The sequence below is a fragment of the Mobula hypostoma genome, chromosome 15, assembly GCF_963921235.1.
Source record: "Mobula hypostoma chromosome 15, sMobHyp1.1, whole genome shotgun sequence".
In the NCBI taxonomy this organism is placed as follows: domain Eukaryota; kingdom Metazoa; phylum Chordata; class Chondrichthyes; order Myliobatiformes; family Myliobatidae; genus Mobula; species Mobula hypostoma.
In genome coordinates, this window is record NC_086111.1 from 51257593 (window position 1) to 51273525 (window position 15933).

The 15933-nt window shown below is 41.8% G+C and overlaps 1 protein-coding gene across 7 annotated transcripts in view; it reads right to left on the bottom strand.

Annotated features, from left to right (window-relative positions):
- Positions 1 to 1222: 1222 nt before the first annotated feature.
- The window catches only part of flnbl (filamin B, like), a 177240-nt gene continuing 162529 nt past the window's right edge, over positions 1223 to 15933 (bottom strand). For 6 of the 7 annotated variants that reach the window (XM_063068023.1, XM_063068022.1, XM_063068019.1 and 3 more), the window contains 3 exons: positions 9555 to 9773; positions 6484 to 6687; positions 1223 to 2672 (listed from right to left, as the gene is read on the bottom strand). In XM_063068023.1, coding sequence (XP_062924093.1) covers positions 2485 to 2672; positions 6484 to 6687; positions 9555 to 9773 — 611 coding nt within the window. In that variant the 3' untranslated portion in view covers positions 1223 to 2484. The remainder of the gene's footprint in view (positions 2673 to 6483; positions 6688 to 9554; positions 9774 to 15933) is intronic. The other variant, XM_063068024.1, reaches the window with a different exon arrangement.

A 15933-nucleotide genomic window follows, 5' to 3' on the forward strand; every position in this document is an offset into this window, starting at 1 on the left:
CTGCCTCCAGTTAGCTGTTCGTCCAGAGCATTGATACAACACTAGAAATATTTGCAGCCTCAAAGATTGGCCTGCATGTGTCTGGTTAATTTATTTGCCATGGATGGGTGTGTAAAAGTGAAATAAATGTTGGCCTTTCTAGAGGATTTGATTATTACAGCTGCCCATCAATACCAGGTTGACAAAGGTCGGCGGGAGGAGAGAGAGCAGTGCGCCCCATGTGCGCAGCCCTCCAGTGAAAAATGATATCGTATCCGTTAAATAGGGGCTGTAGACAATTCTGATTTGATGGAGACAGACGTGAAAGCACAGAGGAACTCCTGGAGAAATTTCTGAGACGCCAGTTTGCTGCTGTTGTTACTGCGTGGTCGAGAATCTTCCGGAGGGAAGGCCTCAAATTCCCCGGCTTTGCCTGCTGTTGGCAACCGAGATTGAGGTCCAATCGTTCGGACAGAGATGGCACACAGTACTCTGTGTCAGAGAGCTGATCAGAGGCTTGAAGTTTTCGGATGACTCAGAGACGGACTGTGGTCAGGCATGGCAGGGAGAGTTTTTCTTCCTTCTCCTGTCTGCGTGAGATGTGGGACATTTGAGAGACTTTTAACTTTTTACTGTGCTCATGGACTTCTTCATCAAGTTATGGTATTGTTGCACTGTTGTAACTATATGTTATAATTATGTGGTTTTATTAGTTTTTTCAGTCTTGGTCTGTCCTGTGTTCTGTGATATCACACCGGACAAAATATTGTATCATTTCTTAATACATGCATTACTAAATGACAATAAAAGAGGACTGCGTGTCTTCATAATCTAAAAAAAAAATTTCCTAACTGGACTTGAATAGGATGAGTCAGGTTCTTTTCATGAGGATAGCACCATGGGACAAATCAGAAGATACTGCCCAAATGTGGTAATAATCTTGTACATGCTGCTATGAACTTGAATCACTGAAAAGTCAAAAATCCAATTGGAAGGATGGGTACAATATTTTAGCTGTTTTGTTTTTAGGAGCACTGAATTGGGAGTTTTAGTATTAAGTGGGTGATAAGTAAATGAGTTTCTAGTTATGATTGCATTGGGGTCATGTTTTGTTGCTAAGCAACTCAGAGCAACCACAAAAATGAATCTTGAACAGACATGTCTGCACGTTTCAGAAAACTGGAGATTTATTAACAGATTGACTCAAATCTCCAACTAGTAACTACAGAAGATTTCAAAACAGTTGAAAATTACGCCTTTATTGAAGTTTGTCAGTTGCTAGTTACATTAAGCTTTTCACATTAAGGCACAAAGCACTGCAAGAGTGACAACCATCCCTACTCAGAATACAATATTCAATTACAAAGATAGCTCCAACAGGGAAAAAACAATATTCATTATGGCCAGAGTATAAATAGATTCTAAGTACAGTTTTAAAAGACAGTTGTGCAATTTAGTAGCTTCTAATCACAGATAATACAAAAATGTTCAATTGTACAATTAATTATCCGGTTTTACTCAAATATGCACGAGAATTAGGTAAACAACATTGAACCTCAAGCACAAAGTTAATTTTCACTGAAATAACAAACCCAAATAGATTTAAAATGGAAACACTCTGATCAGCGAGACACAGAAAAACTGGAAAAATTAGGAAGGTAGTCAACTTTGCTTGTTATCTTCAATTTATCCATCATCAAAGCAGCACTGGCTTTAACAGAGGTAGGACCAGATGTAATGTGCTCTAAACTATTGTCTTCTCTGCATTCTTATTCCACTCTGTCCTCCACTCAAATTACAAAGCATGCATAAAACATGCAACAGACAGAACATGGGTTGGAATGAACACAGCAGCAAGTATTTCCCCACCAGTAAATTACTTAAGCTCTGAATTTATATATGGACACATATGCAGATTGATTTTTTTTTAAAAAGAGGCCAGAGTTCATCTGCACTGGTTAGACAATGCATTGTAGAAATCTTTTAAGCAGTTTGCATATTCCTCTTAAAATTAAAAGAATGCCTCCTTCCCCATAACCAGAAAAGTTTCTCCCACACCGCCACCCACCAAACCATTGGACCAGTAGCATATCTGGTTCCAGTGTCATTATATTGAGTGAATGTATTAGAATCTATCCTCTACAAGAAATAAGGCATTGAGAATGGGAGTTTCTTATTTTATGATAGTGCTTAAGCCCACCTAAACCCAAGCAACTATGACTTCAGCCAAGCTACTGAAGGCAAAAATCCTGTTATAATAATCCAGTTTTACAATCGTCTGTTTAAGTTCTTATTTATATATAATTCATACAATCTTCAGTTTCTACATATAACTATGACATTCGAGCCATCACCCAATCCATTCTTTGACATTGCTGGTTCAACAGCATTTGAAAAAGAGATGTCCATTTTGCAGCTGAAGTTGTCATGCAATTGCAAATGTCCTCTGAAAGCTTTTACTGAATTGAAGCATCTCATTTGAAGCAGCCAAGTTGGAGAGCAAGCCTAAGGAACTGTGATATGGAATGGGCTTCCTGGAATATGCTCATCGCCCCATTTCACAACCAGTGTATAGTTCCCCTTCTCCTTCACCATGTAGGCAACATTATATTGCTCACTTCCAATGTGCTTCACAGATACCTCTTCACATGGAATAGTGGGTCCATGCACACCAACCAGAAGTATATTTGAGCCTAGGAGAGGAAGTTACCAATAAGGTTACAAATACCAGTTTCCAGTACACTTATTCAGTACAAATTATATTACCACATGTTCAAATTAAAGGATATAACTCTTGGAACAGAACTTAAGCAAAATCAATCTCAGGAGGAACATTGACAGAGGTTATTAATTTCTTACAATGTTGTGATCATAATTGTTCTTATGGAGCCAGACAGCAGAGAAAGAGGCCCCCTTGGCTCATCAAATCCAGGCAGATCTTCAACACCCATTTCTATTCTCTCCCCATCAGCACAAAATCTCAACAGATTCTCCTCTCACCTACCAACCCCCAGGACAGAGTGGAAACCCGTGCAGGTGTAGTGAACACATGCACAAAGACAGTCAGTATTGAACCTGCGTCACGGAAGCCAAGTCGGCAGCTCTGTTGGTTGTACTGCCCGATCCTCAACATGCTCACTTGGAGATAAAAAGCTAAAAGTTCCCTTCATTCCATTTACAAAGATTCCAAACCGCATCCCAACCCATAAAGCTAAATTAATATCATATTGGTCCTGGCTATTCCAAAGAAACAGTGCACAGCCATATTTCAATCTAACTAGTACAGTTAAAATGACCAAACATCAAAGAAAACAGGCAGAAATACAGAGGGCAGCAGCAAATCTTAAATTTCAAAGTTTAAAACTTGCTTTACGCATTTGTATTTTATCCATTCCTGTCCTGCCATTAAGGCAATTTTCATCAGGACTAAATAAACTGCTGACCTAAGAGCAAAAAAACCACCAGTGCAACTTAAAACCTCTGCCAGCTTGAGAACAGTTCAAATTAAAAGCTATTAAAACTCGCAAATCAAATGTAGCATTTCTTAGTGGTGAAACAATGTGAAGAAAGCAGGTCCTTCACCTTTAAGTTCACTTGCATATACTTTCAACTAAATACCATTCCACGAGTTTGGATAAGTTACTGAAGCGTGAGCAATGATCACATTCCATAATGCTGCTCACTCACACTCCTCTTTAAAGAGCATGCATGGCAGAGTGCCAAATATCCAAGAGAACACCCACTGCTAGTCGATGTTACAGAAGAGTGGGTGACAATGAATTTCTCAGATCAGAGGCCCAGAGAATAATCTTTATTTCCACAGTATAGTCCAGATCTGTTCTCCCTCACCCGATCTGTGCACTTTTTCCTCTAAATTATTGTCTGGTTTCTAAATCTTGACTCACTTCTCTGAGTGACATCATGCAAAATCTGCTTTGCTAGGTGTTGAATGTTCCAAAAATTAATTGGCTTATTCACCACATTTGCTGTTAATCAGACTTGGATTTTTTCTCCCTGGTTTAACAAGGATAATAAGAGAAAAGGGGCAACTAGGGAAAGAATAGACCCCTTTATCGATGTAGTCATTTACTCGCGGAACCACAGGAGATGTGCAAATACTTAAATGGATATTTTTCATTTGTAGTTACTGAGGTCATGGAAGCTAACGATTTAAGAGAAACGAATAGTAATGTTTTGAGATCATGCTTGCATTACAAGGGAGGTGCTGGCAGGCTTAAGGCATATTAAGGTAGATGAATCCCCAAGGTCTGACTAAGTTAAACTAGGACATTGTAGAAAGGTAGGGAAGAAATTGCAGAGGCCCTGGCAAAGATATCTGTAACTTTAACCACAAATGAGGCACCAGATGACTAGAGGGTGGAAAATATTATACCTTATTTAAGGAGGTGGGAGCTACTTCAATGATGAGAAAGTTACTGGAGGGGATTCTAAGGGAAATGATCTACCAGCATTTGGAAAGGCAAGGACCAAGGATAGTCAGCATGGTTTTGTGAGTGGTAAATAGTGTCTCAAGTTTAAATGAGGTTTTATTTTTATTGAAAAGGTGACAGAGGACTGACTGGACCATATCTATATGGACTTTGACATGTCCTTTGACAAGGTCTCACCAAGAAGGCCGGTCTGGAAGATTAGATCACAGGGGATCGAGGTAAATGGGCCAACTGGATACAAATTTAACTTGACACAAGGAGACAGTGGGTGTTAGTGGTGGGATGCTTTTCAGGTTGAAGGCCTGTGACCAGTGATATGGCACAGAGATCCATGGTGGGTCCACGTCAATATCAACGACTTGCATAAGAATGGAGCTGGCATGGTTAAGTTTGTGGACAACAAAAATTGGTGGCTGAGTAGGTAAAGATTTCAACAGCCATCTAAATCAAATGGGTAAGTGGGCCAAAGAATGTCAGATAGAATTTAACCCAAACAAATGAAAGATATTGCACTTTGACATGTTAAACCAGGGCAGGACTTGCACAGTATGTGGTTGAGGCCTGAAGTGTTATAGAACAGAGAGACCTGGGTTACAGGTACATAGTTCCGTGGAAGTAGAGACAGGGTGGTGAGGCCAGTATTTGGTGCACATGCCTTCATCAGTCAAGGCACGGAGTACAAGAGCTGAGATGTCACGTTACAACTGTACAAGTTGTTGAGCGCACCCTTGGGTGCACTGTGAGCTTTTCTGGTTGCCCAGTTGAGTGGACACTTGGGTGTCCTGTGTGCTGTTCTGGTTGCCCAGCTTTGGGAAAGATGCCATTAAACCACAAGGATGCAGAAAAGATTCTTAAGGATGTTCCGAGGACAGCAGGGCTTGAGTTATGAGGAGAAGCTGGACAGGCTGGGACTATTTTCCATACAGGGTAGGATGCAGGAGGCTGAGCAGGAACTTTCAGGAGGTATTTAAAGCCATGAGGGCCATTTAAGCTGTATAGTCAATTTCTCTCCCCCACCCCCCCACCCCACCCCAGGTTAAGAAAATCTAAAACTAAAAGGGCACAAGTTTAAGGTGAGGGGAAAGATATAAAGGGGACTTAAAGGGGTAAGCTCCCCCCAGCACCCACAAGAGGTGGATGTGTGTGATGAGATACCAGAGGAACTGATAGTGAGTTTCCTCTCCTATCTTGGCAGCTTGGTAGTCTTTAACATTTAAACATGTACAGGGATAGGAAAAGGTTCAGAAAGATGTGGACAAAATGGGAATTGCTCAGATAGACAACATACAATAAAATGAACCAAAGGATCCACTCCTATGCTCAGCAACTGACTAATCCTTTTATGGATTTCTCTCCCACCTCTCTATCCTTCACCTTTCCTACTGCATACAAATCTGTGCACTTTGGCCACCTGAAATCACAAAACCTCCTGAGTGTTGACTCTATTGCCTTCAGCTTTGAGTCCCCAGGATCTGAAATTTTCCATCTAAACTTTCATTTAGTATTCCTATTTAGACTCAAAGTACCAAAGCAACCCATTTTCACCATCAAGAACTCATCTAAACCACTTACATTCTCCTGCGTCCCTAGCAAAATCAAAGCTTCAGCCTTCAATTAACAGCCAAGCCAAATTATACGAATCTAATTTCACATAATTTAGTTTTTCCAGTGTTTGAAGAATCTGCTTCAGTACTTTATTGGATGAAGCTGGCTTAATCTATAAAAAATGTTGTTATGACCGTTTCAATACCAGTGAGACAAAGCCAAGGGGATAGTCTAAAGGCAGTGGTGTATTAATTAGGCTAGTTATTAAACCCAGTTATTTAGAGTTAATGTTCAGTTGAATGAACATTAGCTTTGAGTATAAATGCTGCAAGAGTTCATTCTATTCAAATCTTAAACTAAACATAACCAGAAAGATTTTCAGGCTAATTATTTACAAGAGTAAACTGAACGCAGAACAATCCTGGACCTTACCAAATATTTGAAAAATCCCAACAGCTAAGTGCACAGAGAACTGTACTGGTTTAGTAGTGTTATATTGCAAGGTTACCTGCTCTGCTGCAATCCACTGAAAAGCAGCTCTTCTGGCCGACAGTTGCAGTGGTGAGACCTGACCCACTGGAGACCACCTTGCTGCTGTCAGAGGAAAACCTGGGAAGACTGCTGTACGAGTTGACGGTTGTTGATTTCGTCACAGATTCTAGTATAATGGAGGAGCTTTCATGTGGACTGCCACCACTTACTAGCCGAGGACCTAGAAAGGAATGTAAAAATAGACCATTTAGTCTTTCAAAAGTAGATTATAATAACTAGACATACGTACTCTCTGACTAAGAACAAGTTGTCAGAGTCCCACCCTATGCTAGTGTAAGGGGTTTCTTCTTTTATGTTACTGCATTGGCTAATTAAAATGGCTTCTTTGTTATGTTAACTGCTGAGAAAGTTCTCCGGCTAGCAGCTTGTTTGGGTTACGTTATCGATAAGAGAGCAAACGAACCAATTGGGATAGATGTTATTCTTCCTTGTGTGTCTGTAAGCTATTGTGATGCGCGGGTTTTTGGGCAGAAGGCGCGATGGAGACAGAGAGAGCAGACAGGATGCTGTGAGTGGGCCGACGGGATGGACCCCGAGCCGGAGTCCGAGGTCCAGGGTTTTCAGCAAGGAGAGGAGATGAAGATAGACTTGTGTGGAGCATCTGGTCGGCCACTGTGGGTGGTCCCACGCAGTCAGAGGGGATCAAATGGTGAAGAGAGGATCGTTACTAGAGCTCCAACTGTTTGTACACAAAGAGATTGAACTTTGATAAGTGTGGCGCCTTTTATTTTCCTTTTATATTTTATCTCTATTAATTATAGTTCCAGTAATATCTATAAACAGTAATTCATTTAATCGTATATGGTGTATTGTCTGTTATTTGGCGGGGTGGGTATATCACACAGCATCCACACAAACTTAATTACCCAGTTTGGTGGGGCCGAGGGCTGGTTCCCCTAGACGACAGCAAGTTGAGCGACTCTGAGGCTTGCAGTGCCAGGGGGGCTACACCAGTCTAGTTTACATCCCCCTCCCCCACGTAGCACTAGCAAACTTTCCTGAGAGGATATTTGTACCTTTGTGGTTCAATTATAACCAGTGCCTCTTGTACACATTATCACTACCCCAGAGGAGACCTTAATGGTGCAAGAATTTGAATCCTTCTTCCCCTGCACCAGCCACAAATTCACCTGGTATAATTTCCATTTCTGACTGCACAAGCACATGGCCCCAGACATAATCTGGAGATCACGATCCTCCAGATCTCGTTTCTTAACTTCTTTCTCAAATCCCTCTACTCAGTCTGTTGGACCTCAACCCTGGTTTTAACCACGTCATTTGAACCAATATGTACAACAACAGCTGGCCATTCACCTTCCCCCTCAGGAACATTCTGTAGCTAGTCAGAGAATATCCTTGACTCTGGTACCCAGGAGACAATACACCACCCTGGCTCCGCTTCTGCAGTCACAAAATCCCCAGTCTGTCCTCCTCTCTATTGAGTCTCCTAATACTATTGTACACTTTCCATCTGGGCCTTAAAACAAGTCACCAAGCCAGACACGTAACTACTGCTGCTAGCTCCTGAAAGTACACCCCCTGAACAATATCAAAGGGGATATACGAGTTAATGAGGGCAATCTTCACTGAGGAACCCTACGCTGCTTACCCAGACAAGTGTGAAGTGGTTCTCTTTGATAAGTCAAATTTGAAGACAGAATATAATATTAATGGCAAGACTCTTGGCAGTGTAGAGGATCAGCGAGATCTTGGGGTCTGTGTCCATAGGACACTCAGAGCTGCTGCACGGATTGACAATACTGTTAAGAAGGCATATGGTGTGTTGGCCTTCATCAACTGTGGGATTGAGTTCAAGAGCCGTGAGGTAATGTTGTAGCTATAAGACCTTAGTTAGACCCCACTTGGAGTACTGTGTTCAGTTCTGGTCACCTGATTAGAATGCCAATACTATAGACAGTGCAGAGGAGATTTACAGGGATGTTTGCTGGATTGGGGAGCATGCCTTGTGAGAATAGGTTGAGTGAACTTGGCCGTCGCTCCATGGAGCGACGGAGGATGCGAGGCGACCTGACAGAGGTGTACAAGATGTGTGCATCGTGTGGATAATTGATCGTGTAGATAGCCAGAGACTTTTTCCCCAGGGCTGAAATGGCTGACACAAGGGGCCATAGTTTTAAGGTGCTTGGAAGTAGGTACAGGAGGATGTCAGAGGCAGTTTTTCCATACAGAGTGGTGGGTGCGTGGAATGCACTGCCACCTATGGTGGTAGAGGCGGATACAATAGGGTCTTCCAAGAGACTCTTGGACAGGTACATGGAGTTTAAACAAATAGAGGGCTACGCAGTAGGGAAATTGTAGGCAGTGTCTAGAGTAGGTTACATGGTTGGCACAACATTGTGGGCTAAAGGGCCTGTAATGTGCTGTAGATTTCTATGTTCCTTCGCTTTTCCCATTTATCTGAAGCCTTTACCTTGGATGGACCACCTCAAAGGTCTCAGCTATGAAATTCAAAAACAATAATACTCATATCCCATCTAATATTGATAACAAATACCGTTTCGTCACATCATTTGTATGAAAAATGCACTATAAACAAGTTATTAATATTATATATAATATAATATAAACAGTGCTCTAGGTTTCACAATTGTAAACTATGGTTCAAATGAGATCACTAGAACACTGTAATGGCAATGGTACGGAGAGAAAAAAAAAACACACACACACACTAAACCAACACAGAGGTCCCTCTTGGCTCTTAACTCAGCTGAACAATAAATTACTGACCAGTTTCAGTGAGTTAGTTAACTATAAAACACTTCTTTCAAAACGAACGGTTTTTAAAATGACAAATCTGTTCTAAGAAACTTGAAATCAAAGTACTTCTTTTCCACCCACCCCCCAGAAGAGTCCTGGGACAACACGCTCCATTCACACAAACCATGCTATTAGGCCATGCTCATAGAAGAGTTGAGATAACATACATGTATCATTGCCAGTAAATCCAATGTAGAATGCTTGGGAGCCAACTGGTTTGACAAATGTCTCATGTCCTGGTTTCATTACCTGTTACTTTTGCCTTGAAAGGACTACCCACAATATGGTACGGTCCACCATATTTAATTCCAATTTGGTAGTCCCCTGGTGCCATTGGCGTATATAGGACCTTATATCCTTCAGGGCACTCTTGACATTCCATTTTCACCTTTGATGGCCCATCGATCGCGACTGTAAGTGAGCCTGGGCTGGCATTGGCAGTTTTAACAATAAATTCAGACTGGACACCTATAATCAGAGTATGTGATTTGTTAAAGACCAAGAACGTGGCCTCCTCTCGGTAGCACAATCCAAGTTCCATCCAAACCACGCCTATAGTTTACGAGTAATGCACCCTAACTATTATACTACTAACACTGATGCATAAAGTACATTAGTGTATGTGTGCAAAAATTAGCATGAATCTTCATAGCTGTCTTGGTTTTAAATTAAAAAGAGAAGTTTGCCTTCACTGTGGTCCTGAAACACATGTTAGCTTGATAATCTAATTCAATAATACATAAGATTCATTACAATTGCAACAGGAAAAGGCTCCATCTGGTCTCCATCCCATTTCCGCTCCCAAGAGGGACACTAGCACGGATTTCCTGTTGACAACACAGGCCAACAAGTGTGGGCAGTTCAATTTAACTTAACAACAAACAATAACTTTTGCAAAAGGTCATTTAAAACAAATTTACGCTTTGGAAGCTTTGTCAACACCAAACTGCTCACCAGCTTCAAGCTAATTGTACAGCAATTTTAAGATTTACAAGTGACATGCAGCTTTCAATCTTTTAAGTGAGTTACAAAGTACAGCAGTTTTGAAACATAGTCAAATATCCCCATATTACTGTGTGGCATTAGATTTCTAACAATCAGAAATAGTCTTTAAAGATAAAAAGCAATTCAAAGCCTCAGCTGTAGATGCTGATGCTCTCAGAAAAATAGCTTTAAAAATTCAAAGTGGCTTTGTGTCACTCTAAAGCTCTTTTGTTCTGTCAGCTCTGAACTCTAACGTTTATAAACAACTATACAATGCTTCTTGATTGAGCTGAACCAATCACTAGATAGGAAGCTACACTATCAGTTTACTCATGGGAACAACAATCTGTTTTCCAGCGATAAGTCAGAGGGTCAGGGCAAAGATGGCTACAAAGTGCAAAATGCTTTAGCCTTCAAGCCAGCTGCTGTTTTTGATACATATATACAAAATCAAGGTGATCTGTAAACAACTAGCATCCAAATTTGAATGGCTGCCAGTTTATATACAATTGCTAAAAAAAAAAATGACTTTGAGGGGGTGGGGGATGGCTGTACAAGAGGACAGTTGGCACCTAAACTAGAAGAGAACCAATATCCTGACCAGGAAGCTTGCCGGTGCTACTCAGAAGGGTTTAAACTAGTTCGGTGGGGGGGTTTGGAACTCGCGCACTAGGTCTAGGTCAGAAAGGGAGGGATGGACAGGAGGTATATCACAGTGCCAGTAAAAACAGGCAGGAGCAAAGTAATAGATTCGATAGGGTGAATAGTTTTGAAGTGTGTGTATTTTAATGCTAGGAGCATTATAGGTAAAGGTGATGAACATACAGCATGGATCAGTACATGGAACTATGATGTTGTGGCCATTGTGAAGACTTGGTTGAGAGGGGGACAGCAATGGGTGCTTAATGTCCCAGGGTTTTTATGTTTTAGAAAAGACAAGAGGGGGGAGGTAAAAGAGGTGGGGGAGCTGAACTACCATTTGGGGACAACATCACAGCTGCACTCAGAAGGGACAGAATGGAGGGCTCATCCACTGAGTCTACATGGCTGGAGCTCAAACATGGGAAGAGTGCAATCACGCTGATGGGATTGTACTGCAGACCCAACAATAGCCACAGGAACATTGAAGAACAGATACGTGGGCAGATTAAGGAAAGGTATAGAAACAATAGGGTTGCCATCATGGGACACTTCAACCTCCCTAATATTAACTGGGAAATACCTAGAGCAAGAGATTTAGGTGGGACAGAATTTGTTAAGTGCATTCAGTACAGTTTAAAAAAAAAATCAATATGTAGATAGTCCAACAAGAGGAGGCATTGTACTGGACCTGGTGTTGGGTAATGAGCCTGACCAGGTGACCGACCTTTCAATGGGTGAGCAGTTGGGGAACAGTGACCACAACTATAGATAAGATCAAGTATGGACCTTGCAGGAGAGTATTAAATGGGAGCAGCTCAAAATTATGAGAGCTGGAACTGCGGAATAAATTGGGAACAGCTGATTGTGGACATGTGGAGTGTCTTTAAAGATCAACTGCACTGAGCACAGGACAGGCACGTTCCAGTCAGAAGGACAAGGCTGGCAAGGTAAGAGAACCTTGGATGTCGAGAGAGGTGATGAATTTAAGAAGCTAAAATCAAACAGAATTTTTGAGAATTATAAAGCAGTCAGAAAATCACTCAAGGGGATTATGAAAGCCAGGAGGGGCCATGGAAAGTTCTTGGCAAGTAGGATTAAAGACAATCCCAAGGCATTCTATACATACATCAAGAGCAAGAGGATAACTAGGGAGAGGGTAGGACCACTTAAGTATAAAGAAGGGAGGGGGAAATATTTTCTTGGATGTAGAGGATGTGTACAAGGTCCTTAATAAGTACTTTACATCATGGAGCAGGACGTGGAGGACAGAGAGATTAGTCCAGAGCGTATTGATACGCTGAACATTGAGGTAAAGGAGGAGATAGTGCTGGGTCTCTTAAAGAGTATTAAGCTGGATAAGTCCGCAGGGCCTGATGGGATATTCACCAGGTAATTGCGAGGGGAAGTGAAGAGACTGCTGGGGCCTTCACAGTATCTTTGTGTCCTCTCTAGCCACAGGCAATGTCCTGGAGGACTAGCGAGTAGCTAATGTAGCTCCATTATTCAAGAAGGGAACCAGAGATAATTCCGGAAATTACAGAACAGCGAACCTCACATCAGTGGTAGTGAAGTTACTGGAGAGAATTCTTAGGGAGAGGATTTATGAGCATTTGGAAAACCATGGCGTAATTGGAGAGAGCCAGAGTGGCTTTGTGTGGGGCAAGTTGTGTCTGACGAATTTGATTGAATTGTTTGGTGAGGTGGCGAATGTGATTGATAAAGGTAGGGCTGTGGATGTTGTCTACATGGGTTTTAGTAAGGCGCTTGACGAGGTCCCCCATGGGAGGCATATCCAGAAGATTAAGACGCATGGGATCAACGGTGAATTAGCCATTTGGATTCAGAACTGGCTTGCCCCATAGAAGACAGAGGGTAGTGGTCAAAGGGACTTATTCTAGTTGGAGATCTGCAGGAATCTGCACTGGGACCTCTGCTGTTTGTAGAAGACTGGCAGAGAATACAGTAGGATATAAATCAGTTGCAGATGGTCATAGTCATACTTTATTGATCCCGGGGGAAATTGGTTTTTGTTACAGTTGCACCATAAATAATAACTAGTAATAGAACCATAAATAGTTAAATAGTAATATGTAAATTATGCCAGTAAATTATGAAATAAGTCCAGGACCAGCCTATTGGCTCAGGGTGTCTGACCCTCCAAGGGAGGAGTTGTAAAGTTTGATGGTCACAGGCAGGAATGACTTCCTATGACGCTGTGTTGCATCTCAGTGGAATGAGTCTCTGGCTGAATGAACTCCTGTGCCCAACCAGTACATTATGTAGTGGATGGGAGACATTGTCCAAGATGGCATGCAACTTGGACAGCATCCTCTTTTCAGACACCACCGTCAGAGAGTCCAGTTCCATCCCCACAACATCACTGGCCTTACGAATGAGCTTGTTGATTCTGTTCGTGTCTGCTACCCTCAGACTGCTGCCCCAGCACACAACAGCAAGCATGATAGCACTGGCCACCACAGACTCGTAGAACATAGCACTGGCCACCACAAACTCAGAGAACATATGGGTGGAGAATATGGGTGTAGATACAGGTGGAGAAATGGCAGACAGAGTTTAACCTGGTCAAATTTGAAGTGTTGCATCTTGGTAGGTCATATGTGAAGAGACAGTACATTGTTAAGGGCAAGAACCTTAAGCGTTGATGAACAGAGGGAACTCAGGGTCCAAGTTCATAGCTCCCTGGAAGTGTCTACACAGGTTGATCGGGTGATTAAGGTGGCATATGGCATGCTCGCCTTTATTAGTCGAGGCATTGAGTTCCAAAGTCAGGAAGTTACGTTGCAGCTTTATAAAACTCTAGTTAGGCCGCATCTGGAGTAGGGGTTCCCAACATTTATTTATGCCATGGACCCCTACCATTCACTGAGAGGTCTGTGGATTCCAGTTTGGGAATCCCTGATCTGGAGTATTGCCTACAGTTCTGGCCACCCCATTATAAGAAAGATGTCGAGGCTTTGGAGAGGGTGCAGAAGAGGTTTATCTGGATGATGCCTGGATTAGAGGGCATGTACAAACTGGGGTTGTTTTCTCTGGAGTGGTAGAGGCTGAGAGAAGATCTGATAGAGGATTATTTCAGAGAGGCATAGATAGACAGACAATATCTTTTTCCCAGGGCTGAGATATCCAATACCACAGGGCATGCACTTAAGGTCAAAAGGGTAATTTCAAATGAGATGCGAGGGGCATATATATATATTTTTTTTTAAAAAAAGGTGGTGATGGTACCAAAGGCAGTTACACAAATACATTAGACACTCAACAGGTGTTTATATAGGCACATGAATGTGAGGAAACTCAAGGATATGGACATTGTTCTGCAGAGGGGATTGGTTTAGTTGTCAATTTGATTACTAATTTAATTGGTTTGGCACAACATGGTGGGCTGAATGGCCTCTTCCTGGGCTGTACTGTTCTATTCTAGACAGTTTATTACTGAAATTTAAAATACTAATTTGCCAATACCAACGACGGAGAATCTTCTAAGATAGAGAAACACACAGTCAATGGCTCAGATAAAGATTTTACTTACCATTTTAGCCAGTATCTAATCCTTAATCAACCATACAGATGAGGCCCCAGGCATATTACTAAGTGACCATATCATGACTGATTGCAAACCAAATTTGGCACTCTGCATCATGTGCTATACAAATACATCGGTTCACAGCAAACAGTCCATGACAATTCATTTGCAGGAGGACCAGGGAAGCAGTTTGGTCAGGCAATAATGTGAAGCACAGAGGATTCATTTCCAAAGTAGAGAAAATGTTATTCTATGGCACCATACAAAATGCTGGAGGAACTCAGCACAATAGGCAGCAATTATGGAGCGAAATAAACAGTTGATGTTTTGGCCAAGACCCTTTATCAGGACTCATAATCAGATCCTGAAGAAGGGACCTGGCCCAAAATGTTGACTGTTCATTTCTCTCCATAGATGCTGCCTGACCCTCTGAGTTCCTCCAGCATTTTGTGTATGTTGCTCAGTATTTCCAGCATTTACAGAACCTTGTGTCTCTGATTTACTGTATGGTACCCTAGTTAGAGATCACAATTGGCAACTTAAGTTCTGAGCTACAAATATACGTGAAAGATAGACACAGCAAGCACAGAAAAATACAACTTTGCCAATAGTGAGAATGCAACAATGAGTATAAATAAATTCACCTGGAATAAACTTCAATCTGCTCAAAGGCCAGTGGTGACTCAGTAACATTAAAAATTAAGATTTATTGGTTTGAAAAAAATGCTTTTAGGAGGAAAAAGTCTGGAACAAAAACTCAAATATACAATTTGAGAACCGATAGAAAAATAACGATGGGGGTGGTGGGGGGGGCAGCAAGATTGTAAAACTCTCTGCTAAATCACAACCCTGATGTATTGAAAAGGGAGGCTAGAGTTTCTATAGGGAAGGGCGGTAGTTGTAAAGTTTGTGAACCTGGGAGCTTGAGTATAGGGTTTCAGCAGAGAACAATGGATCAATGATCTATTTTAGTGCTGTGGATCCCGTATAATTCGATGCAATTCCCAAGCGACTCCAGAAAAAAAACAATTTTAATCCTGTTTGAGGTACACACTAAATTTCCACTCTAATTATTCAATTTAAGACACAAGAAGAAAAAGCAAGCAGAGAAACCTGGCCAGGGTGGATAAACAACTGAAGAAGTGTACTAATGAGATGAAAACTGTTTAAGTGCAAGGACCTTTCACATTATTTTCAGGATAGCCTGACAGAGTAATGCCAAAGTGTAGGGAACAGCAGTAAACCTGCAAGATGCAAATCCCACAAGAGCAATTTTGATTGAGACACCAACACTGGGCATGACAGTATTGGCATTATACCCTCCCTACTGCTCTCTGGAAGGGCATGCATGTCCATTTGGGAGAGCAGACACCAGGTCAAAGTAGACGTAGCTCTGCCTTCATCTATCAAGAAAATACTGACATAGATAAACAAGGGTCTCGGCCCGCTATGTCGACT